Source organism: Gopherus flavomarginatus, chromosome 1 (genome assembly GCF_025201925.1).
Source record: "Gopherus flavomarginatus isolate rGopFla2 chromosome 1, rGopFla2.mat.asm, whole genome shotgun sequence".
Lineage (NCBI taxonomy): Eukaryota > Metazoa > Chordata > Testudines > Testudinidae > Gopherus > Gopherus flavomarginatus.
The window spans coordinates 274,865,880-274,890,227 of record NC_066617.1 but is presented as its reverse complement, the minus strand read 5'-3'; the positions used below and the strand labels follow the sequence as shown (position 1 = coordinate 274,890,227).

The window sequence follows — 24,348 nt, the reverse complement described above, 5'->3', positions numbered from 1 at the left end:
TTTGTGCAGCTGTTCCTTTTTTTGTCTACTTTTCAGTTGTATCTGTATTTGTTCCTCAAGTTCCATTTGTAATTATGTGTAATTTCTCCTTTTTATTTCCATTTTCTTTGCTTTTTTGTGCAGCTGTCTCTTTTCCTTGAACCTGTGCTGTCAGCTCTTAAGCAGCTATTTTTCTGCTGTATATTTAAAGTGGGGTGGGGAGGAGAGGAGCACATAAAACCGCTCTGAATATAACAAATTGTGGTTTGACTGTTGAGAGAATTCAGACTAGATACTTGTAAAATGTTAGATTGGTACATCAATGGCTTTCTGAATTCAAACGATAAAAAGAGAGAGAAGTTTAAATTGTGCGCTCAAGAGTACTCTACATTTGGTCTGGGGACATTTGATTCCCAGCAGGACCTGCAGTGTAGCCTGGATAGCACAGGCAGTGGCGGCAGCTAGCAGCTGGAGTATGTGCCCAGGAGTCCAGGCAAGCATGTACACAGACAGCTAACCTGAGCCACCATCCATGCTACCCCAGCTGCAACGGCTATTTTTTAGCATGTTAGTTCAACCAGATCTAGCACAGATATGTCTACCTGAGCTGGGAATCACATCTCCAAGCTCAGATGCAGACATATGCACAGTTACAACTGAGTTCCTCTGGATTTACATGGTATAAATGTGAGCAGCATTTGGTCCTAGTGCATAGGGCTTGGAATATTGAGAAGCAGCAGAAATACAATTAATTTTTCTACATCACAAACCAATGGAGTTTTAAGGGTAATACCTCAAGTTCAGTGACAGATTTCCTTTTGCTCCCTGGCCAGCCCGGGTGAGAACATTGCACTGGTATCATGCTCAGACTCTGGCAAAGTAATGATGATGCTCAAAGAGATGTTGAGCAACTCTGGGAGACACCATATCCATTCCTCCTCAGCCAGAGGAAGATTTATACAGTGCAGTGTGAGAGACATCAGGGAAAAAGAAAAGAACTTGAAGATCCTGAAGACTACGCTAGGAAAAAACCTGAAGTTATAAAAAGCCTTACGTAATTGCTATGTAGACCCAAATTTTGCACATCCCTAGTAAGGCGTGGTGCACAGCTATATCACCAGGGGCATAATCTCTCTCCCAGATGCTGGGCATTCGAGGAGAATATGCATGTTGCTCCATCCCTATGCATAGTGAAGCCTGTTCCACCTGCATTGTAAGCTGGTGTTAGTGTGTGGCTGGACAGAAGCTTGGCCTCATATCCTCATTATGAAGGTGTCCCCTTTGGAATTCACACCTGTATTTCTGCTCCATTTACATACCCCAAAGGTACTCAGAAGGAGCAGTCCCTAAAGTGGGGCGGGAGATGGCGAGCAAAGGTTAGGCACAATAGTAGTCCTGGAGTCCCTGAGCTTCTCAGCCTAGCTTTGAGCATCATCCAGAGATGAGTGCTCTTTTTGCCACAACCTGTGGATGCTGCTGGTCTGGCAGTACAAGCAAGTTCTCTGAGTCAGAGAACTACTATTATGCTTTATCTTTGCCCCCCTCATCTACTTCTTGCATACCTGAACTTAGATCAGGCATAATCTGGCTGTTGGTAACATGCACTGAATGGTTTAGAATTTCTAACAGCTTGTCAAGGTTTTTCCCCCACTTTGAACTTTAGAGTTCAAGAAGTGGGGACCTGCATGATCACTTTTAAGATTAATTACTAGCTTAAATCTGGTACACTGCCACCAGCCAGAAGTCTGTGTTTGGCACACTTTCTGTTCCCCCAAAACCTTCCCTGGGGAACCCAAGACCCAACCCCCTTGGGTCTTAAAACAAGGAGAAATTAACCATCCCTCTTCTTTTCCCCCCAAGACTCTCCCCTCCCTGGGTTGCCTTGAGAGGCTTACACAGATCCAAACTCCTTGGATCTTAAAACAAAGAGGAATTAACCATGCCCCTCCTTTTCCCCCCAGACTTCCTCCTCCCTGGGTTGCCTTGGGAAGCTTCACACCGATCTAAACTCCTTGGATCTTAAAACAAGGAGGAATTAACCATCTCCCCTCCTTTCCCCCCACCAATCCCTGGTGAGTTTAGACTCAATCCCTTGGATTCTAAAACAAGGAAAAATCAATTAGGTTCTTAAAAAGGAAGCTTTTAATTAAAGAAAGAAAAGGTAAAACTTATCGCTGTAAAATCAGGATGGAAAATGCTTTACAGGGTACTTAGATTCATATAGACTAGAGGGCCCCCACCCCCCTGAGCCTGAGATTCAAAGTTACAGCAAACAGAGGTAAAAATCCTTCCAACAAAAACACCATTTACAAGTTGAGGAAACAAAAATAAGACTAATCCACCTTGCCTGGCTATTACTTACTATTTTGAAACATGAAAGACTGATTCAGAAAGATTGGGAAAGCCTGGGTGTACGTCTGGTCCCTCTTAGCCCCAAGAGCGAACAACAACCAAACAAACAGCACAAACAGCACAAACAAAGACTTCCCTCCACCAAGATTTTAAAGTATCTTGTCCCCCTATTGGTCCTCTGGTCAGGTGTCAGCCAGGTTTACTGAGCTTCTTAACCCTTTACAGGTAAAAGAGACATTAACCCTTAACCATCTGTTTATGACACAGCTATAAAAATTTTCTATTTTGGTTAATTTTTGTGTAAAAATAAAAAGTGTTCTACCAAATGTCCAATCAAATATAGAAAACTTATTTTGTGCTCTCTACTATTACAAGACTACAGGTATCTGTCAATATTTTTCCCTCTTGTTTTCTACATGGTATTCAAGTGATTTCTTGAACTGCTCTACCTAAAGGAGAGGGTGATAGACAAATCCAAAGGACTGATGGAAAACTCGTTATTATTACAGAATGGGGTAGGAAACAAGTTAACTCTTTAATGTTATTGACCATTCCTCCTTCTGCAAGTCATTTGGCTGAAGAGCATAAGGGATGCATGTCTGACTTCAAAATTAAAAAGAAAATCCTTTTCTTATGTCTACTAACTGACATGAGCTGAAAATAAATAATCCATTTTACAGAACTTAGATGTTCATTTTCTGAAAAGGGCATACAATTTATTGCAGAGGTTTTTAAATGTTGCCTTATTTATTAGTTTCCAAGCTATTTCCCTAGAACCATAGAATATCAGGTTTGGAAGGGACCTCAGGAGTTCATCTAGTCCAACCCCCTGCTCAAACCAGGACCAATCTCCAACTAAATCATCCCAGCCAGGGCTTTGTCAAGCCTGACCTTAAAAACCTCTAAGGAATGAGATTCCATCACCTCCCTAAGTTACACATTCCAGTGCTTCACCACCCTCCTAGTGAAGAAGTTTTTCCTAATATCCAACCTAAACCTCCCCCACTGCAACTTGAGACCATTACTCCTTGTTCTGTCATCTGGTACCACTGAGAACAGTCTAGATCCATCCTCTTTGGAACCCCCTTCCAGGTAGTTGAAAGCAGCTATCAAATCCCCCCCTCATTCTTCTCTTCTGCAGACTGAACAATCCCAGTTCCCTCAGCCTCTTCTCTAAGTCATGTGCCCCAGCCCCCTAATCATTTTTGTTGCCCTCCGCTGGACTCTTTCCAATTTTTCCACATCCTTCTTGTAGTGTGCGGCCCAAAACTGGACACAGTACTCCAGATGAGGCCTCACCAATGTCAAATAGAGGGGACTGATCACATCCCTCGATCTGCTGGCAGTGCCCCTACTTATAGAGCCCCAAAATGCCATTAGCCTTCTTGGCAACAAGGGCACACTGTAGACTCATATCCAGCTTCTCGTCCACTGTAACCCCTAGGTCCTTTTCTGCAGAACTCCTGCCTAGCCACCTGGTCCCTAGTCTGTCGCAGTGCATGGGATTCTTCTGTCCGAAGTGCAGGACGCTGCACTTATCCTTGTTGAACCTCATCAGATTTCTTTTGGCTCAATCCTCTAATTTGTCTAGGTCCCTCTGTATCCTATCCTTATCCTTCAGCATATCTACCGCTCCTCCTAGTTTAGTGTCATCTGCAAACTTGCTGAGAGTGCAGTCCACGCCATCCTCCAGACCATTAATGAAGATATTGAGCAAAACCGGTCCCAAGACTGACCCTTGGGGCACTCCACTTGATACCGGCTGCCAACTAGACATGGAGCCATTGAGTACTATCCGTCGAGCCCGACAATCTAGCCAGCTTTCTATCCACCTTATAGTCCATTTATCCAGCCCATACTTCTTTAACTTGCCGGCAAGAATATTGTGGGAGACCGTGTCAAAAGCTTTGCTAAAGTCAAGGAATAACACATCCACTGCTTTCCCCTCATCCACAGAGCCAGTTATTTCCTCATAGAAGGCAATGAGGTTAGTCAGACATGACTTGCCCTGGGTAAATCCATGCTGACTGTTCCTGATCACTTTCCTCTCCTCTAAGTGCTTCAGAATTGATTCCTTGAGGATATGCTCCATGATTTTTCCAGGGACTGAGGTGAGGCTGACTGGCCTGTAGTTCCCTGGATCCTTCTTTTTCCCTTTTTTAAAGATGGGCACTACATTAGCCTTTTTCCAGGACATCCCCCGATCGCCATGAATTTTCAAAAATAATGGCCATTGGCTCTGCAATCACATCCGCTAACTCCGTTAGCACCCTTGGATCCAGTGCATCCGGCCCCATGGATTTGTGCTTGTTCAGCTTTTCTAAATAGTCCTGAACCACTTCTTTCTCCAGAGAGGGCTGGTCACTTCCTCCCCATGCTATGCTGCCCAGTGTAGTAATCTGGGAGCTAACCTTGTACATGAGGACAGAGGCAAAAAAAGCATTCAGTACATTAGCTTTTTCCATATCCACTGTCACTAGCTTGCTTCCCTCATTCAGTAAGGGGCCCACACTTTCCTTGACCTTCTTCTTGTTGCCAACATACCTGAAGAAACGCTTCTTGTTACTCTTAACATCTCTTGCTAGCTGCAACTCCAAGTGTGATTTGGCCTTCCTGATTTCACTCCTCCATGCCTGAGCAATATTTTTATACTCCTCCTTGGTCATTTGTCCAGTCTTCCACTTCTTGTAAGCTTCTTTTTTGTGTTTAAGATCAGCAAAGATTACACTGTTAAGCCAAGCCTTGTCATGTGCTACCTGATTTAAACACCGCCCCCCAAGTTTTAACCATCTCTCTATTAAGCTAAGCAATATAATTACTAAATAATAGTAATATGCGGTAGCTTTTTATTTATTATATTATGTTATAAAAACATTAGAGTATGTCATAAATCAGTGTTCTCAATCCGGCCTCTTTTATTTCAAAAGAATTAAAATCAGCCCATGATTTACCAGTTATCTGGAAGTCTTGCTGAAGGAAATTAACATAAACTGGAAAATGTCACTTTCATTGTAAAGATAATTGAAAAATATGATGGGCTGTTGCAGTTCATAGGAAAGATATGCAGACTCATGTCTATTTAAATTATAAATCCATATGTTATTGAGCTTGGAAATGTACACAGTCTAAACATTAACTTATCTTGGAATTCATATATAAGCTTCTGAATTCTTAAATCAAATAAATCATTTTAAGAACATAGTAATCAGCTTTGTCCTGTTTCTTTTAATGACAGCACCCATAAAAGTAAAAGTTCTGGGAGTGAAATAACAAAACAAAATAAATTCCTACACAGTTCCTGACTTGTAGAGCAGTCCCGTCTAATGGCAGTGCACAGCCTGAATCACCAGTGATCTGCTAGGACAGGGGCTTTCCATCTTTCCAGACTACTGTACCTTTTTCAGGAATCAGATTTGTCTTGTGTACCCCAAGTTTCACCTCACTTAAAAACTACTTGATTACAAAATCAGACATAAAAGTACTAAATCACAGCACACTTTTACTGAAAAGTTGCTTACTTTCTCATTTGTATCATATAATTATAATATACATCAATTGGAATATAAATATTGTACTTACATTTCTGTGTATAGTATATACAGCAATATAAACAAGTCATTGTCTGTATGAAATTTGAGTTTGTATTGACTTCGCTAGTGTTTTTATGTAGCCTGTTGTAAAACAAGGCAAATATCTAGATGAGTTGATGTCCCCCCTGGAAGATCCCTGTCTGAGAACCATTGTGCTAAGGTACATCTGAGAATGGGCAACGGAGGACAGAGACTCTAAAGAAGTGCTCAGGAGCCCCCAGCATTGCTCCATGGCAACTTTCTCCGTGGGACCATACAGTGGGGGTCTTAGGTAGGCTGCAGGTGCTGCTAGTTGCAGCTGCACTAGCTGCATCATTCAGTTACCTAACTCCTGTTTGGGGCAGCCTGCAAGCCATGAGCTGTATTATTATCTGCACCATGTGCACCAGTTGTATTGTGTTCTCTGCACATACTCAGGATTACTGCTCACAGCCCATTTACTCTGCCTTTGCACAGGTGATGTGAATTGTGAATTATTAGTAATGTTTTTGCTCCAGGCATTTCTAACAAACACACGATAACAGCATTAATTAACTATGCTGTACTTTGTGATCCACTTGTCAAGCCGCTAGAAGCCAGCTGTTTATGAAGTCCTGTACCATGTGGAAAGCAAATAAACAAAGTACACAGTACACCACTAGCATCATGGGGAGTCACAATATACATTGAAGGGTGTAAAACCAAACCAAACCGATTGTGTGTGTGTGTGTGTGTGTGTGTGTATGTGCGCGTGCGCACGCATGCCCACACATTCAGCAGTTGATGTTATGTAATAAAGGTTTTTTCAGCAAGAATTTGGTCTGACCATATTATTCACCAATTGTGTAGCCACAGATGATTTATACGTCATCACAAATTCTTGCTTCTAAAAACCTTTACAGCAAACCACTCTATGATGTTTTCTGTAGATACCAAATATAGTATGCAAAATGTATTGTAGAAATCTTTAAAAGATTTTTTCAAATATATATTAGAACTGGGTTTTTTTATTCCTCTGTCAATAAGCTCATTTTACTATGTGTCCAAGAGTATAAGAGTTTGAAGAAAAGAGCCATTGTAAATAATAAAGTAAAACTATATTACACAAAGTACTATTTTCTGTGCTGTAAATTGCATGTCTAATATCTCAGTACCACACAGGGTTAGAAACAAGTGTTGTGTGTCCCACTGACAGCCTTAAAGGAATGCAAGGTATTAGACTTTAAATAGGCAGCAGGACTTGAATAATGCCATTTCTGGACCTCAGTCCAGAAGAAATTTTGGAGGAAATTCTATGGTTTTGGGGAGAAAGAAGGATATTTTTCTCTTGCAGGTTGTTTTTTGTTTTTAATAAATGGATGCTGTTAGAAGCTATTTACAGGTCTGGAATGTTAAAATATGTCCAGGGTGGTGGATCAGCAGGCAGAGTATGTATGAGAGGGTCAAAATTGTATGATCAATACAATTTATTACATGACGTGGTTACAGTTTATTATGTGGCTAGCACCAATATAAATGCAATGCATCTGTAGCTATGAATTCATAAATATTCATTTAAGCTTTTTGTATTATGTATTATAACATTTTAATTGTTATTAATTTATTTACTTGTACTCATTTTTATTCATGAAAGAACTCACTAGAAAAAATTATACTGAGGGTGACTTCCCATGTAATTAGATATAGGTTGTGTAAATCACAGAAGTTGCAAACAATATATCTTTCTGCAGACAATATTTAGCTGCGTTTTGAAAATACATAGAGGGGAAAACCTGGTTTATACCTATTTGTTATGGCAGAAATCCAATATTTATCCTCTGTTATTACTGCAAAAAAATGGATTATTGGGGTCAGAAAGAACAGCTGTTTTAATTATAAGATCCTGATATATCATATCAAAGTTTTCATCATCTTGTGCAAGTTCCAGAAGTATACCCAAGGTTTCATTTCAATCCACCTGTTTTTTCTGATGGATAAGATTACGTAGTCTGGAGAACAAATCTGTTTCAGAATGTTGAGATACAGTCTGTATATGAAGAAGTTTTCTCCTCAGATTGATAACTCTATGGCAGCTGTTATTAATATAACTTTTACAATCTCCGTTACTTTGGTGGTGGTGGTTGTTAGGTAGTTATGATAATCAGGGGATTACATCTGCAGAGAAAGTTTTCATTACATTAAAGTCTCTTATGTCCCTCTGACACACATCTGCAGAATAGTGAACGAGGCCATGAGCATTTGGATATTCCCAGCTTTGGCAGGGCAAGCTGAGCGGTATAACATTAGCCTTTTTACGCTCTCTGGGTACCCTTTCTTTAAAGGAATGGCTCCTTTGTGTTTTAACAGATGCCATGCTCTTGGTAGCAGAGAGATTAGAGGGACCATTCAACATTGAATCAGTCATGGATCCTATCGATGTCAAGATTTCTGAAGCCATCATGAACATGCAAGAGAACAGTATGCAGGTGTCAGCAAAGGTACTGTGCAAGTCACTTATTATCCGCTCTTGAATATTGCAGCCAGGGAAAAATTAGCAAGCCCTGTCTGTTATCCTCGGTCTATGAAGGATTGACCATGCTACTCAGAATTATAGTCTCTTATCTGTGAGTGCACCTGGCCCACTCTAACTAGCTCACCTTGTTAAAAACTCTATAGATTTTTTTCAAGCAAGAATGGTGTTGCAAAAAGTACCATTCAATTAGCTTCATATTATTGGCTGCTGAAAGGTTTACAACAGACAAAGAATGTTGAATAATGTTTCATATTTATTGGGAACTTTCAGTGGTTGCTTTATAAGAGGCAGTCTGCGGAGTGAGGTCTGTAACTTCCACATGTGCCTGTTCTGTGACTTTCCTTATTAACATCTAAACACGCTTTCCGTCTGTAGAGGTCAGACTAATGCATGACATGCTGGAGGTGAATAAATTAAACATCCCATTTAACCTCCTTTTAATGGCAACTCAGGAAAACAAGGATTATGTTCTACAGCCTCTGATTATCAGACCTCAGTTTGATAGAGTTTTGTCTACAATCTGACATGGCAATAAACAGAGTTTCCTCCTTTCCATCTTGAGTGCGTGTATCTATGCATCCACCAGTAGCTCCTCTGAACCCATTATTATCAAGATCCTTTGAATCTGGTAATAAGTATTGTTGAGCTGTTAGTGAACAACAGAAGACTTTTCTGTGACTTATCTTTAGTGGTGCTCCTTGGTACAGTATCTGAAATCAATAGTCTTGCCATCTTCTCTACATCAAAAGACTGGCCAGTTCCCATTGATCTAACACACTTGGGTATTCATGTCTGCTCAGCCAAGACTGCTAGCTGATTCCGTGCTTTTTCATTTTCCAGACAGAAACTACTGTAACTAGGAAGTTGCGGGAGGGAGAAGGTTTGAGATTATTGTTTGTTTTAAAAATCCCCAAAACCTGCTATTTATTGACCCAGTCCTGCAAGGTGCTGAGCATTTCAATTCTCAGTGAAGTTGTTAGGATTTTAACAGTGCTCCACATCTTGCATGATGGGGCCCTGTTCCTGCAGTGGTGATCTTAGAGCTCACCAGACATACTGAGAATCAAACCACACTCTCTTATATGCTGTGAGATTTACAGCCTGGCTTTGTAGCATACTCCACCCTTAAACCAAGAAAGAAGCAAAACTTTTCCTTAAAAGAAAAGTTTTCATTGAAAACTCCTCCAGTCTGTATGTTCCAACCAATTTAATTTTCATTTTGATTGCTTGCTCCCCAGAGCAAGTAATGTGTTTTTTTAATTGGCCAGGAAAAAGGCCTTCCTGCCTAGATCGATGACATCACCACTCCTTGGCATGAACTCAGCTTCCTTCTCAATTGCAATAATACAGACTTTTATCCTTTCACTGGAAAATATTTGAATTGCTATAATGGTTGGTAAATCATGGGAATATTCCATTTGCACTGTAAAGCTTTCATTTCTTGTAGGGAAGTCTGGTCACACCCTTCCTAAAATCCTGAGCTGTGGAAACCATTTATAACAGTGAAATTAACCTTACTGTTCTTTTATAACTGATAGGGAAATCCTCTTGCTTGAGGGAGTTTTATTGATTACGGCTCCCTCACCTTTATAGATTTAAACCAGGCCTTTAGATCATGGCTTTCCAATAAGTCAGACCTCCATAAAGTGTTCACCATAATAAGAGCTTGGGGCCTTAGATTGTTTTGGTTCAGTGGTATGATCTCCTCTTGAAATTCTTCAGTTCCCACCTACCCTGAACATTAATGACATGCCTCATGCCTGTGTCATTAATGTCAATGATTCCAGAGAAAAGGAAAATCATTCTTCAAAATCAGTTGTAGTCAACCAGGGGACTGAAATGCATTGCATATCATTTACAAATTTCCCTTCAAGAATACGACAGCATTCACAATTGGATCTTCTTCTTAGCATATACGCAACGTGCTTCAGTGGCATGTAACAACGATTCATCAGCAAATTTGGTCCACTAGTTGGATCATTAGCTTCCCTGGGTCAGGACAGGCATAGATGGGGAGTGTGACGTGAATGCTGATCCATGCCCCCCCCACACAACTGGATTATAACAGTCATCTTTTGCTTATAAAAATAAGTGTGTTGCATAATATACCTATTTATGCCACCTTCTGATCCATTGATATACATAAATACCATGTATTAGTAGACTTTAAATCCGTTTTCTCTAGTGTAAATTTTTCCATTTATACCTACTGCCCTCCCTGGATATAACTTAGGTGAAAATTAAATATAGATATAATTTGGCTGCATAAAAGAGAATTTCAGAGCTGATCTAGGAAGACATTTACATTTGTCAGTTATTCTCAAACTCTAGGAGGAGAACTTATCAAATACCACTTTCTGCTGGAAAATATTAGATAAATTAATGGATATTGACACTAGAGATTTAACACACTTCTTGGGCAGCATGCTATTTTTCCAGTATTACATTTTTTTCAGACAATTCTGGACTATACATTAGACTGACCCCTTTCTCAAGATGGATTGATTAGGGCACTCAGTCAGCATACTACTAGCCTCTAAATGTAGCATTCTGTCTTGTGAAAATTATGCTGTAATATACATATAATGTCATGCATACACACATAAAGGCTTCATTTCACCCACCACTGAAATGCAGTCATTCCTACTGAGAAATCTGGCAGTTATCTAACAAATCAGTTTGTCTACTGGTGTAAACTGGTGCAGCTGTCTTCAAATCAACAGAGCCATCCCAGCTTACCAACTGAGAAAGTGATGCTTTGAGTTTGGCATGGTGTACACCTGGGGCAATCTCTCTGAAAGACATCTTGATAACTCCATCCTATATACCTAACACAGCCTCATAGTAATTTTAATCCAAATTCCATCCCTCTCCTGATTCAAATATTTTCTGAAAACCTGCCTGTTTCATAAGGTTTTCCCATTAGAATATAATCTCACCAATTTGTGTTTGTTGAGCAAGGCAGTGTTCTGTATTCTGCCTACTGTGATTTTATATTGGAATCTCTTTGGGATAAGGATCATATTTTTGGCACAGTTCACCTATTATACAGTGCTATATAAATAAATAAAAATGTCTACTCCTGTGTGAATAATGGTGGCCATTAATGCCAAAGCAGCAGTAACAAAAACACATGAAACCTCAATGCGTCTCAGTTTTTAATGTTCATCATTCATCCTTCCTTTCTCTTTGAGTGTTAGATAGGGTGTTGAAGTATCCATCCAGTTTCTTACACCTGCATATAGATGATAGATATTCAGTACCATTCTTGGTGCTCTCCTTCGGCACAGTCTTCTGTTCATTTTTTCACTTTATCCTCTCATCTGTTAGATGCTGTAGGGATTCTGTCTTAGCTAATGTTTTGGATGTTTTTTCTCTACATTCTCTAATGGCTTGTTGACGTTAGTGGGAATTGGATTGTTCCCTAAATCAATGGGACTACTCATGTGCTTAAAATTAGGCATGTCTGAGTACTTCTCTGAATCAGGTCTGAGTGTCTTACATTTCATTCCTCCTGTTTCCTATACAACTTTGATTTCTTTACTTGTATTCCTTTATGACTGATATGCTAATTATCTGTTTCTTAATTAACTAATCCATATATTTATTCCTTCAGTATATGTCAGCAAGTTCATATTTGTTCTATTTCTCTCTTTTTCAACTAAAATCTAGGATTGATACTTCAGGGGTCTCTGACAGTATTTTCATTTTGTATCCCCCATTTCCCTAGGAACTCTGTCAGTGAGATGTAGGATTTGAATGTCTTCATCATATGTTACTGCTATTGGGAATGTTGGTAGTTTATTTTTATTGTATGTTTTGTAAACTTTATTGTTGTCATTTTCTGGCAAAGAATGATATGCTAGAAATTTCAATTAAGGATGGATCATTTGGGTATAAACCAAACCCAAATCACCCTTTGTGCTTTGGCTTTGTTGAGAGAGTGGGAGAGGCTGGGCATTGTATGCAGAGTTAAAATGTAATAGCTGACTGGTGATGTCATTGCACACCACCATCTCTTTGTTTGAAGAAAGTAGGAATTAAATTGGCAGATGTCAGCAAGAGTTCTAGGTTGTCTGGCAGGGACAAATACGTAGCACTATCACAAGCAGCTTGGGCATTTCTTCTAGCTTGGTCTACCATTACCAAAACAGGAGAATAAAATGGGTTCCCAATATTATCAAAACTACACTTCCTCTTCTCCAAACTTTCTCTCTCTACACACACACACACACACACACACACACACACGTTTTTTCAAAAGAAAGCAGAAGGTTACCTTCCAGATCTCAGATGCCTAAACTGATTCATTCAAATCCCAACATTGAAATGCTAACCATCAAGCCATCAATTCACACCATAAAACCAGCAGGCTGGATGCTGTCTAGAAATCTATAAGGTGTATTCTTTCACATATCTAATGGTTTTTTGTTCAGGAAACATTTCATGTGCTCCTTCTTAGTCTACATTTCAAAATCCCAAGCCTCATCTTTTCACTTCCTGTCCAGTCCCTTACCACCTGCATCCAGGTTAGAAAATGTCCCTTTTGTGTAGTTAAACTGCAGATTGCATCTCCATTGTATTATTGTGAGATAACTTTCAAAGGAGCAGATGATTTCTCCTCTCCAAATCTATAACGTACTATAGAGTTCTGCTGTTGTCTGGTTGCATGCAAATTTGATGACAAAAACTTACACAATGGAAGAAAAAACTTGTACATTTCAGCAAATGCATCAAAATCTGTACCAATTCTCCAATATGTGATAGAAAAAAATGAAATACAAATAGAAAGAAAAAATACCATAGTAGATTACTTGAAGAGAAATGGGATTACTAGCAGTTCAGGCAAACTAGCAGTTTAGGCAAATTGTTTGTGTTTGGTATTAGAGATGGTTGAAAAATAGAATGTCCATCCACAGGGAATTCTGATATTTCAACATTTATTTTCATCCTTAATTGAGACAAAAAGATGAAATATCAAACATTTTCACAGAACAAAATTTCTTTTAAAAAATTATTCAAAATTTTTGACCAAAACAAACCATTTTGACACGAAATCTCAAAACACAATGCCAATTCATACTGAAACGCTTTGTTTCTACATGTCAATCTAAAACAAACAAAAAAAGTTGTTTGGAAAGGTCAATTTGATTGTAAATGACATTAGAAATGTTAAGTTAAAATATCAATTCAAAATGAAACTTTTTTTTAAAATGTCGTCAGAAAAATCATAAAATATTGGTGAAATTGACTTTTGCCGTCGAAATATCAGTTTCAGTGCAGCCATATTTTCCAGTGAAAAAAAATGTTGTCGGAAAATTTTTGACTAGCTCAATTTGGTTTGATGAATACCTGGGGCCCTATCTATCTAAGTTGTCTTTATAACTGTACCCTGTATGCCAGAAACATCCTTACTTATTTTAACCCTATTGTATAGCACTGTGTACTCTCAGAGTACTATGGTAAGAGCATTAAGTAAGACTTCAATTCAGCAAAACACTTAAGCAAGTATATAACTAAGTGTATGAATAATTCCGTCCTGGTTCATCGAAGCACCTTGCTTAAGTGTTTCCCTGAATAAGGACAGGATTGCTCATAGGCTAAAAGTTAGGCATATGTTTAAGTGCTTCGCTGAATGGAGGCCTAATAAGTTAAGAATGACCACTGATTGCTCTTGTGTGGATAATTCTGGCCTTAAGTTTCAAAGCAGCAACAGAAAATCTTATAGCGAAACCTCAACATGACTCATTTTTTTTAAAAAGTTGAACGTCTGTTTGTGTTAGAGTTGCCAACTTTGTAATTTTTAAAAACCAGACACTCCAGCAGGAGTGCTGGAACTTCCCCTACAAGGCCTTGCCTCTTCCCTCGAGGCCCCTGCCATATTCTGCCTTTTCCCACTGAGGCCCTGCCCCCCGTTCGCTCCTCTTCTCCCATAGCTTGGTGTTCTTCCCCTTTCCTCCCCCCTCAGTCCGGGTCAATAGGGACTCACCTGCAGAGCCAGGGCTGGAAGCTGCAGCTGCCCAATGCAGGTAGGAGGTGGCCCCACCTGAGTAAGGGCTGGTACTGGTGGTGACCAGTGCCTCCTCACCTATCCTGCCCACAGTAACCGGACTTTGGGTCTTCACTATGAGGTCCCCTTTATGACCAGACTTTCTGATAGAAAACCGGGCACCTGGCCACCTTAGTTTGTGTGAAGGCCGGTTAAGTTAAAATCCAGCTTTCTTCATCTATAGATATATAAGAGCAGCAAAGAATCCTGTGGCACCTTATAGACTAACAGACGTTTTGGAGCATGAGCTTTCGTGGGTGAATACCCACTTCGTCAGATGCATGTCGACATGCATCTGACGAAGTGGGTATTCACCCACGAAAGCTCATTCTCCAAAACGTCTGTTAGTCTATAAGGTGTCACAGGATTCTTTGCAGCTTTTACTGATCCAGACTAACACGGCTACCCCTCTGATACTAGATATATAATAGATATTAAGTAGCATCTCTAGTGCTCTCCTTCAATACGTACAGTAAAAACAGCACTGCTTATATTCTACTGATTTTTTTCCAAATATTTTTCTTTTTATTCAGACTTTATAATTAACTCAAACTGGTGCTTCTGAAAACTGCCAGACTGACATCCCTGAGACATATCTTTATCCAGTGAACAAGAACAATGGCAGAACATACTCCTCATGATTGCCCGATCAGTGTACCTCACCTCTGATGTGCAGGGATCATCTTTTAGGGGGATGAAAGGCTAGTTAAGTTATAAGGCCATTGAGCCTTTGACCTGTCTTCTGAGACTGCCAACAAGATTACCTATTAGTGCCAATTGTGGTTGGGGGGAGTGGTGGGTTTGTGGATACCGAACAGGTCTTAACTTAATTTGAAACCAACTGCAGCTACATCCGACCACAAAAGATTTTTTTTTCTTGTTACTCTTTCTAGAGGGATAACAACCCAAACATCATTCAGATGTTAGCCCATTTCAGTAACTACCAAAATGGGCTAAACTCAAAATGTGACCTAGATGAAAAAGGCCCTGTACATTAGTGCAAATCTCTTGAATAGATCTTAGTAATTATGTCCATCCAAGCTTTGATTTAGGGCCGGTAGTTAATTCATTATTACCAGGATATCAATGCTAAGTTACAAACCTCTGAATGGGATATGGCACTTGTAAAGTATCACTCTTGCTTTTTAAAGGAAAGTTTGATGTAACCTAAAATGCTTCTTGCAGGTCTTTCAAGGATGCGGCCAGCCTAAACCAGCACCTGCTTTAAGGTCTTACCGCTCTGTTCCCGAGAACTTCAATACCCGCTTTAGGCCGTACCATCCTGAGGAGAGACCAACAACAGCTGCTGGCACAAGTTTGGATAGACTGGTAAGTAATAACATTTGCTATCTTCTCTCATTAGGCTAGCAGAGATGGAGGGGGAATTTTGCTTTAAGAATATTCCTTCACAGGAGATGTTTAATATTTTCATAATTACTGTATTTACTGTAATTATCATATATGCTGTGCAACTTTGTAGTAAACAAATGAATTTTTACATTGAAAAGAGTAGGGAAATTAGATCTCTTTGGAGACCAGTATGAGTCAGATTTGATATATTGGAAAGATTGGAAGGTGATAAACTCTTTCCTCCTGGTCATGAATTACATAGACCATTCAAGGAAAATACTTATTAATATATTTCCTTTGAAAAAAATTGTCTACATCAAATTTCCATTTAAGTGTTAAGTTAAGGATTCAGCAGCTAGTTCTTCAATAGATGCACTCATAATGTGCATTTCTCATTCATCAGTGCTTCATTTAATATGGCAGTTTGTAAAGTTACAGTTGGCTTTTTTTTTTTTTACAACACATTCTTAAAAAATAAGCTTTTGACAGGTTAGCATGTAAGTGATCGCTAATCTTGCCTTATATATTCAGTAATTTTAAAAACAATCCTCTTAATATAAAGTTATTTTAGTTATTTCAAGTCAGTGGATTCATATCTCAAACAACAATATTCCTGCTGTTTGTATACCTATAAAGTGGATTTAAAGATATGTAATTATTAATGGTGTTAATATTATTTTGCAGTTATGGTGTAAAGTTAATGGATAAAAGCATTAAGGACATGAAGCACCTAAACCAAAGCTGTTTGCATTATGTAAACACAGCTTATTGTACTTTTCTGAATATTAGAAAGCATGCCTATGCATGACTTCTTCCATACTTTTTACTTAATATCATAAAATTAGAATTGTAACCTTAAATTGGTTTGAGCTGGTTCCTGATACACGAGTGAGTTTCAATATTTAAGGAGAAATTTTATACGCTTCTAATTCAAAATAAGATCCAGGTCTCTATTTTATACAATCATTTCGGATCAGCATTCAGGTCACACTTGCCGTCAGTATCTGGCCCAAGTCGTGCAAGCTAATGATCCAACCAGTGGACCAAATTCGGGTAATGAATCCTGGTCACCTGCCACTTGAGGCACGTTGTGCATATGCTAAGAAGACGACTAGCTCCTCTTATAAATTAGCACTCAAGGCTGCCAAGTCTTTCCCATAGTCTATATTATAATATATCTTACCCCTTCATTTTAATTAAGTTAAAAGAATACATAGGATATTTCAAATCAAGACATGGGCTTGTAATATAGTTGTACTAACTTTAAGCAACAGCTGTGGCACCCAGTAATTCTGGAAACAGTGTAGCTTGTTTCCCCCTAAAACAAAAAGGTAAAAATCTATGTTTGTCTCCATGATAGATTCAGATTATTTGTTTACAAACATGAAGGAAGCATATTACAATGTAACGCTTTAAACTAAGATTTAGCCATAGGGTGAAATTCTGGCCCCAATTAGAGTGAATGGCAAAACTCTAATTGGCTTCAGTGGGGCAAGATTCCCCCCTTAAGGGTATGTCTACACTGGAGCAGGACGGTATAATTCCCAGCTTGAGTAGACATACTCACATTAGCTGTCATCAAGCTAGGGCTCAAAAAGTGGAGTGGCCCAAGGGGCTAGCCACTGTGATTATACCCCTAGGGTCTCTGACAAGTTCTCAGAACAACCAGCCCTCTTGCTGCTACAGCCACACTCTGTTTTTATCATGCTAATTAGTGTGGGTATGTCTTCTTGAGCTGGAAATTACACCTTCCAGGTCCAGTGCTGTCATTACTCAAAGTCTGTATTCGTAAGCTCCAGTTCTTCACCCTGCTCCATGCAAGTGCAAGGTTCCTTCTGCATGGATGCACATACAGCACTAGGGCTACAGCCAACTGAAAGCTCATTGAAGCCAGGGGGAGTGTGGAGTGGTCATGGAATTAAGTTACAGGATATAAAGGGGGCAGTGGGAGGAGAGGAGTTAAAAAGGAAAGTTGGTAGTAACAGTTCATCTTGAACTACTTCTATATACCGGGAGCAGCTAAAACAGGGGTGGGCAAACTTTTTGGCCCGAGGGCCACATCTGGGTGGGGAAATTGCATGCAGGGCCATGCAGGAGCTGGGGCAGGGACTTGGGGTGCAGGAAGGGGCTCAGGGCAGGAGGTTGTGGTGTGGCAGGGGGCTCAGGGAAGGGGGTTGGGGTGTAGGAGCAGTGTGGGATGTGGCAGGGAGCTCAGGGCAGGGGGGTTGGGGTGCAGGAGGGGGTTCAGGGCAGGGGGTGTGGTGCAGAAGCGGTGTGGGATGTGGCAGGGGGCTCAGGTCAGTAGGTTAGGGTGCAGGAGCGATGTGGGATATGGCAGCAGGCTCAGGGCATGGGGTTGTGGTGCGGCAGGGGGATGGGGTTCAGGAGGGGTGCGGGGTGTGGCAGGGGGCTCAAGGAAGGGGGTTGGGGTTCAGTATTTGTATGGCATGCAGGCTCCGGCCCAGCACTGCTTTGGGGTGGCAGCAGTGTGCAGCAGGGCTAAGGCAGGCTCCCTGCCTTCTCTGGCCCTGCACTGCTCCCGGAAGCAGCCGGCACCATGTCCCTGTGGCCCCTGGGTGGAGTGGGGGGCGGGAGGGGCTGAGGGCTCTGCATGCTGCCCTCACCTGCTGGTACCTCCCCCGAAGCTCCCATTGGTCGCAATTCCCCATTCCTGGCCAATGGGAGCTGCAGGGGGAAGTGCCTTCAGGTCAGGGCAGTGCATGGAGCCCTCTTTCTCCCCCCCCGGGCCACAGTCCTGGCCGCTTCTGGGAGCAGCCTGGGGCTGGCAATTCCACGGGCTGGATCCAAAGTCCTGATGGGCTAGATCCAGCCCGCGGGCCATAGTTTGGCCACCCCTGAGCTAAAGCATTGTTACCACTTAAAAAGAGATCAGGCATTCCTCATACATAGAGTGAGAATACTGCTGGTACCACTAATATCTTTTACAGAGTAAAACCATTGAAACTATGATACACAATAAGTAAAATAGCAATAGAGCAGATTCATGTGTAGTTGACCATCGATGACTGTAACTAAGGCAAACTTTCAATGTAGACAATGCTTTATACCCTGTGTAACCTCATTGACTTTCAATGGGGAATTTGGTCCCATTTGACTTGACCAAATTAGATTTTCCCAAGTTTTTGAAAGGAGAGCAACTTTATCATTGATAGTCTCACTTAAAGTGTTATAGCTAAATAGTCTTCTTCCTGGTGACATTTGAACTGGAAACTGTTATTGTCCTTGTAGCTATTAAAATCTGTATCAAATACAGATCTAAATAACAGTACCCTTAGTGTTAGCTCCTTTTGTGCCCAGTCCAGCATCCACGAGAGATGGCCATTGACTTCAGCTGGAGTTAGAACAGGATTCTCAGTGGATTGGGGCATAAGGTTTTGTTTCAGAACTATGATCCTTTATCCATGCTTTGGAAAGTCTCAAACCAAGTAGTGAAAGTTTCCCAGAAAGATTTAAATCCTATTTTTTTTTAAATAGTATTACAAAAAGGCTGATGTTCTGAACAAAATTCTCATAGTGTGTACAATTTGATGTTTTCCAGTCTGTGTGTCACTCACTTTTGATTACTCAGTTAATATAAATATACAACAAAGTAGCTCACTTTTCATAGGCAGTGTACCATAAATCTAGCCTCCTTTGAATTTTTTTGCAAGCAATGCAAAAAATTCCTTCCTGTCATGGTAGCTTTTTCTTTTGTTTCACGTGACTATTCAACACTAAATTAATGCTTTTGAAAGAAATCTGTCTTTGAGATTTCATTCTTAAAATATTGTCAAATCATTGAACATTAAACCATCATAGCAAAGACCAAAGATGGAGCTTCATAGGCTCTAAAAAGTGAAGTGACAAACAAAACTGGTATCATCAGAAGGATCAGTCTTTCACAGCATATTCTCAGACAAAAACAAATTATTCCAGATGCATTTCAGTCATATACTACACTGTAATATAGTTTAAGCCAGATTTGAGAACCCACAGTTTGGGGACAGATTTTCAGGACATCTCAGCTCCCCTTCAGAAACCTAAATGAAGTGACCAGATTTTCTAGAATACTTAGCACCCAGCAGATCCCATTAAGTGGCCTAAAAATGCAACAATACAAATTTGGCCTGTTATCATTAACTTAATCTGTTTTGATACATCCAAGCATTAAAGCAGAGGCAGTTATTACTTAATGGCAGAACACAGACATTTTGAGAAGAGTATTATATGTTATCAAATTCATAATAGCTGCATCCTAATGGCATTTGATAAATAACAAATCAAAGTAAGATCTGCAAATGTGAAAATGAAATATCAAAAAGTAAAGTTGGCATGTATTTAGCTTAAAACTGATCAAATACACTTACGATGTCAGACTTAACATGTGCACTCAGTTTTCACTGCTGGGTCTATTTGGTTTCTTCTGAAATGTATTATCTAAGAATTCTCATTTACAAGAGACTGCTTATAATGACACTTTATCTTCTCTGTGGTTAGCTGCTTGGTATAACCTGCTATGTTATTTTTTTCTGTTCCCTGAATCTGTTTTCCTCTTGCTTCCCAGAGGACTATCTGGAGGACAATGCAACATGGTGTAAGCTTTGGTATTCTTATTCTTAACTTTCATATCCATTTGTCTTTGTAAAATATTGCCAAACTACTACTTCTAATTTCATCTCTACCATTTTTCTTTGTTTATCTATAGACTAAATAGAAGCCGTGTCTTTCATAATTTTAAATGGGCAAATTTAATTCTGTGTCATGCTTAAAGTTTATAGTGCTTTTCCAAACCATTCATCTGTTCTGAAGGTGGTTTCTGATCTCAGTGAAGGACTGTTATATATCAGTGAGAGCAAAGGGGACAAGATGTCAGGACTCCTGGCGTTCTAGTCCGGGATAAATCATGGTCTACCTGTGTGCTGTTAGACTAGCCACTTAGCCTATTTGATTTGCCCATCTGTACAATGGGTTTAATCATTTTTACTATTTCACAGAGGTGATCAACGTTTGTGAAGTGCTTTGAGACCCTTGGATAAAAAGCAAAAGTTGTTCTCAGCAGAGGGCCCTCAGACATCAGATTCAAGCTGGAACTCCAGCTGAGACTGAGTCTTACTACCTAAAGGGAAAAATGACAGGTTCCTTTATTTCAGCAAGACTTCTCTGAAGAACCTTCACATTGCAATGAGGCCCTGGCTGTAGGATGTAAGAAATAAACTCCACATATTTGATTCTTCTTGAGTAAATTGCTTTACATGCAGGGAAATGGTGGGGGCTTAACTCCTCTTCCACAAGAGAGTGGGTGTACTATTAAATATACTGTACATAATGATACACCCATTCTATGGGAATGGGCACCTGAGAAATTGACCACAAAGTTATAGGTGTAATTTACATTCAAGTACAATATTGTAGCTGCATAGACAAGTGCATGACCATATGCCCAGACTAAAAAAAAAAAAAAAAAAATGGTTCTTTCATGCTACTTGCCATTAGAATATGCGTGCATTGTCTCCTGCTTTATTGGAGAACCTTCCTTTAGTCTGCTGCCTGCTTTCATTCACACAGCAAACAAAACCTATTTCAGTGAGCAAAAATCTTTTTTTGCATTTTAAATGTACAGTGCTACAATCAGGTTTACTATTTTCAGGTTCTGCTACTTAGATTATTTATTTTTATAATACTAAAGAACCAAGAGCAGCCTAAATACCATAAAAAAAGAAAGAAATCTGTTTTCAACTACTTCCTTCCCAACATTTCCAGAATTACATGAAGCAGAAAATATAATTCAAGCAACTAATCTGCTTTGCTTTTTAGCCAAAAAGAGCAAAAATTAAAAGGACAATTTACTTTGAACACGTTGATTTGAGCCTCTTAGTGAATCTTCTGGTACACTTGTGAAACGTATAGACCGCACTTTCAGTTTTGTTTCACTCCACTTAGTCCAAAGTCTGGGAATCTTAAATATATAGTTACAGCACAGTATGCCTGAGATAGGATGTGTACTCTGAACATTTTATTTCCCAAGAGACCCTAGAAGATAATCCAGCAGAAATGAATCTTAAAGGGTTTAAAAATAAAATCTAGTATCTCAAACACTGCAGGACAGATATAATTTTTCCAGAACCTTTTGCATATATAGCTCGTGGGAATGGATAAGCGCACCAAGCACATAAAAGACTTGGTAACTCAGGAGGTACTAATCACAATTCTAAGCCAGAAGATACTGGGCTCCAATACTTGTAATAGTAGCCAGGTGACCTCCACATCCAATATCTTCACACCACTAGAGTGCTATACTGTTGGAGGTGCTGTTTCCATATGCATGATGTTACGCAGCAGATGTGCACTTTGTGGATACAATCGAAGCTAAGATTTATTTCTCCTCCATAACCAGATTCCATTTACCACCCTGGAGACTGTTTTGTTAGTAGCTGTCTGTGTAAAGTGTATATAATGAAAAAAATATATTTGGAAATGTGATGGGGTCATTTGGTGTTTAAGTTTTGTTTGTTTCTCCTAAAATAAATGTTCTTTGGTGTTTTTTTGAAGTTTCCCTGTCACGGCAGTATCATAATAGGCTTAAGTCTGCTATCATCTTTCCCCTCATATTTAATACCAATTTCAGGTGGCAAAGGCAGGTGAATGGTAGCAGTTGAAAAATCCTCCCAGGAGACCTGGCAGCATTCCTTTTTAAGAAAAAAAATTGTAATAATATTCCATAGCCCCACTGAAGGATTCTGCATGATGCTAAATTTGATGCATTGCATTTCTAAAGCATGAGACACGGTTATTAAGAAACTGCTTTATTAAAGCCTCTGCTCCTGTCTGTAGGTGAAACAGGTCTGTCTACTGCTCAGATCCTGTTTAGCATGAACAATGCAAAACTGTCCTTCAACCATACTAACAAAGCAAGTTCTCCACCTTAATTAGTTCTCTAAGAGAAATGAGTAAGGCTGGGTTTGCTTGCAGTGTGTACTGTGGCTGAATAATTACGTGCTGACAAACTCCCTCCATGAAAGCAGCTCTTGCTGGAACCTCTTCTAAATATGAGCTTGCTAGGGATGGTTGAATTTCCTTTATCGGTTGGGTGTAAAGACCCACTGACAGGCATCATCTCATTTTCAGAAATATCTTAGGGATATAAACAAGCTACAAAGAAGACAAGAAATAGAAACCTTGCAAGTTGCCAGCTGTGTTCACTCTTGGTTAGTAGACTTCACCACACACAGCAGAATGTGATAACAGAACACTAGTCAGACTTCAATTTCTTTCCATTTAGGTATGATATGGTTGATGAGCCTGGTTGTGGATATTCTAGAAATTCATATAAGGCTATATTTTGCTTCCAGCTGCACCACGTCAACCCAGAGTAACTCCATTTCAGACTTTGGAGTTACTCTGCTCTTACCTAACTTTAGCTTTTTTTATGCTTGTTTCTGAATAGGCAGTTCCTAATGGCACTAGTCACCATAGTATCCAAATGCCTAAAATGATAGTCTGTCTCCAACAAAATCAGGTTATTCCTGGGAATGAAGGAACCATCAGTCTAATTCAGTAGTCCTGCAAACCTAGATTGAAGTCCTATTCCTTGTCCCTTCTGTTTCAGCTCCTACTAAGTAAAGGGTAGGTATTTTTTTTCCAAAATACAGCCTTTGAATGAATAAGTTAAACAGGAAAAACATCAATACTGCTCTTTCAGCACAGGGAAGGGTCACATTTCATTCCATGTGTGTGTATTAATCTTTGCATGCAGGAGGAAAGGTGAATTATTAATATTCACATTAATGTTATAGAAAGCTTGTGGCTACACCAAACACCCTGTGGACCTTAGCGCTTTTGCACTTTGTTAAGGAAATGAATATGGTTTTAAAGCTAATAGTATTGCTGGTGTCCCTAGTATACAGTTTTTAAACCATGCTACTTTACATGCTCATAAGTAATATAAAACACAGTTGTGACTGTCATGGTACATGAGCTGCCTGAAAACTGCTGCACTAAAATGCTTCCTGGGTGGTTACTGTCAACATGACAAACTGAAAGTGATATTACCAAGGCCTTTTCTTCATAGTCAAAAATGGGACCAGTGATTTACTATCTTGTCCCAGGTTCAAGATTAACTGAATTTTTCACCCCTCCTGGTCCTCATTAAGGGTTTCAGACTCCCTGCAATCACTTCTCTTGGGTGGAGAACCGCATCTGTCTCTCCCGCCAGACTCTGCACTCCACTGTGATTTCCCCAGAAGGTCTGACTGTGGCCCGGCACATGTGTTATCCTCTCTCCAGCGGCTATGACGGTGTGCACCAGTTACCAATAAGCCTTCACATAGCAAAATACATTTATTCTTAGGTTAAAAACATTACAGAAAAAACATACCGAAACCAATCACCGTTTCCTATATGGATGCCAAAAGCTTACCAGTGGTCAGCCATCAGTCTTATGGGATCCTGGTTAGTCCACCCTTCTGTAAGTGTCAGGATCCCCCATGGGACAGAAGGTCCTGTCTGTTCCCTGAATCAAAAGAAGGCCCCATCTCCTT

The 24,348-nt window shown here is 39.9% G+C and overlaps 1 protein-coding gene across 2 annotated transcripts in view; it reads left to right on the top strand.

The window, feature by feature from the left end:
* The window catches only part of GPC6 (glypican 6), a 1,185,284-nt gene that overhangs the window by 1,083,842 nt on the left and 77,094 nt on the right, over positions 1-24,348 (top strand). The window contains exons 5-7 of one of the 2 annotated variants that reach the window (XM_050949016.1): positions 8,247-8,377; positions 15,647-15,790; positions 20,376-20,405. In XM_050949016.1, the coding sequence (XP_050804973.1) occupies positions 8,247-8,377; positions 15,647-15,790; positions 20,376-20,405 (305 nt within the window). The remainder of the gene's footprint in view (positions 1-8,246; positions 8,378-15,646; positions 15,791-20,375; positions 20,406-24,348) is intronic. The other variant, XM_050949026.1, reaches the window with a different exon arrangement.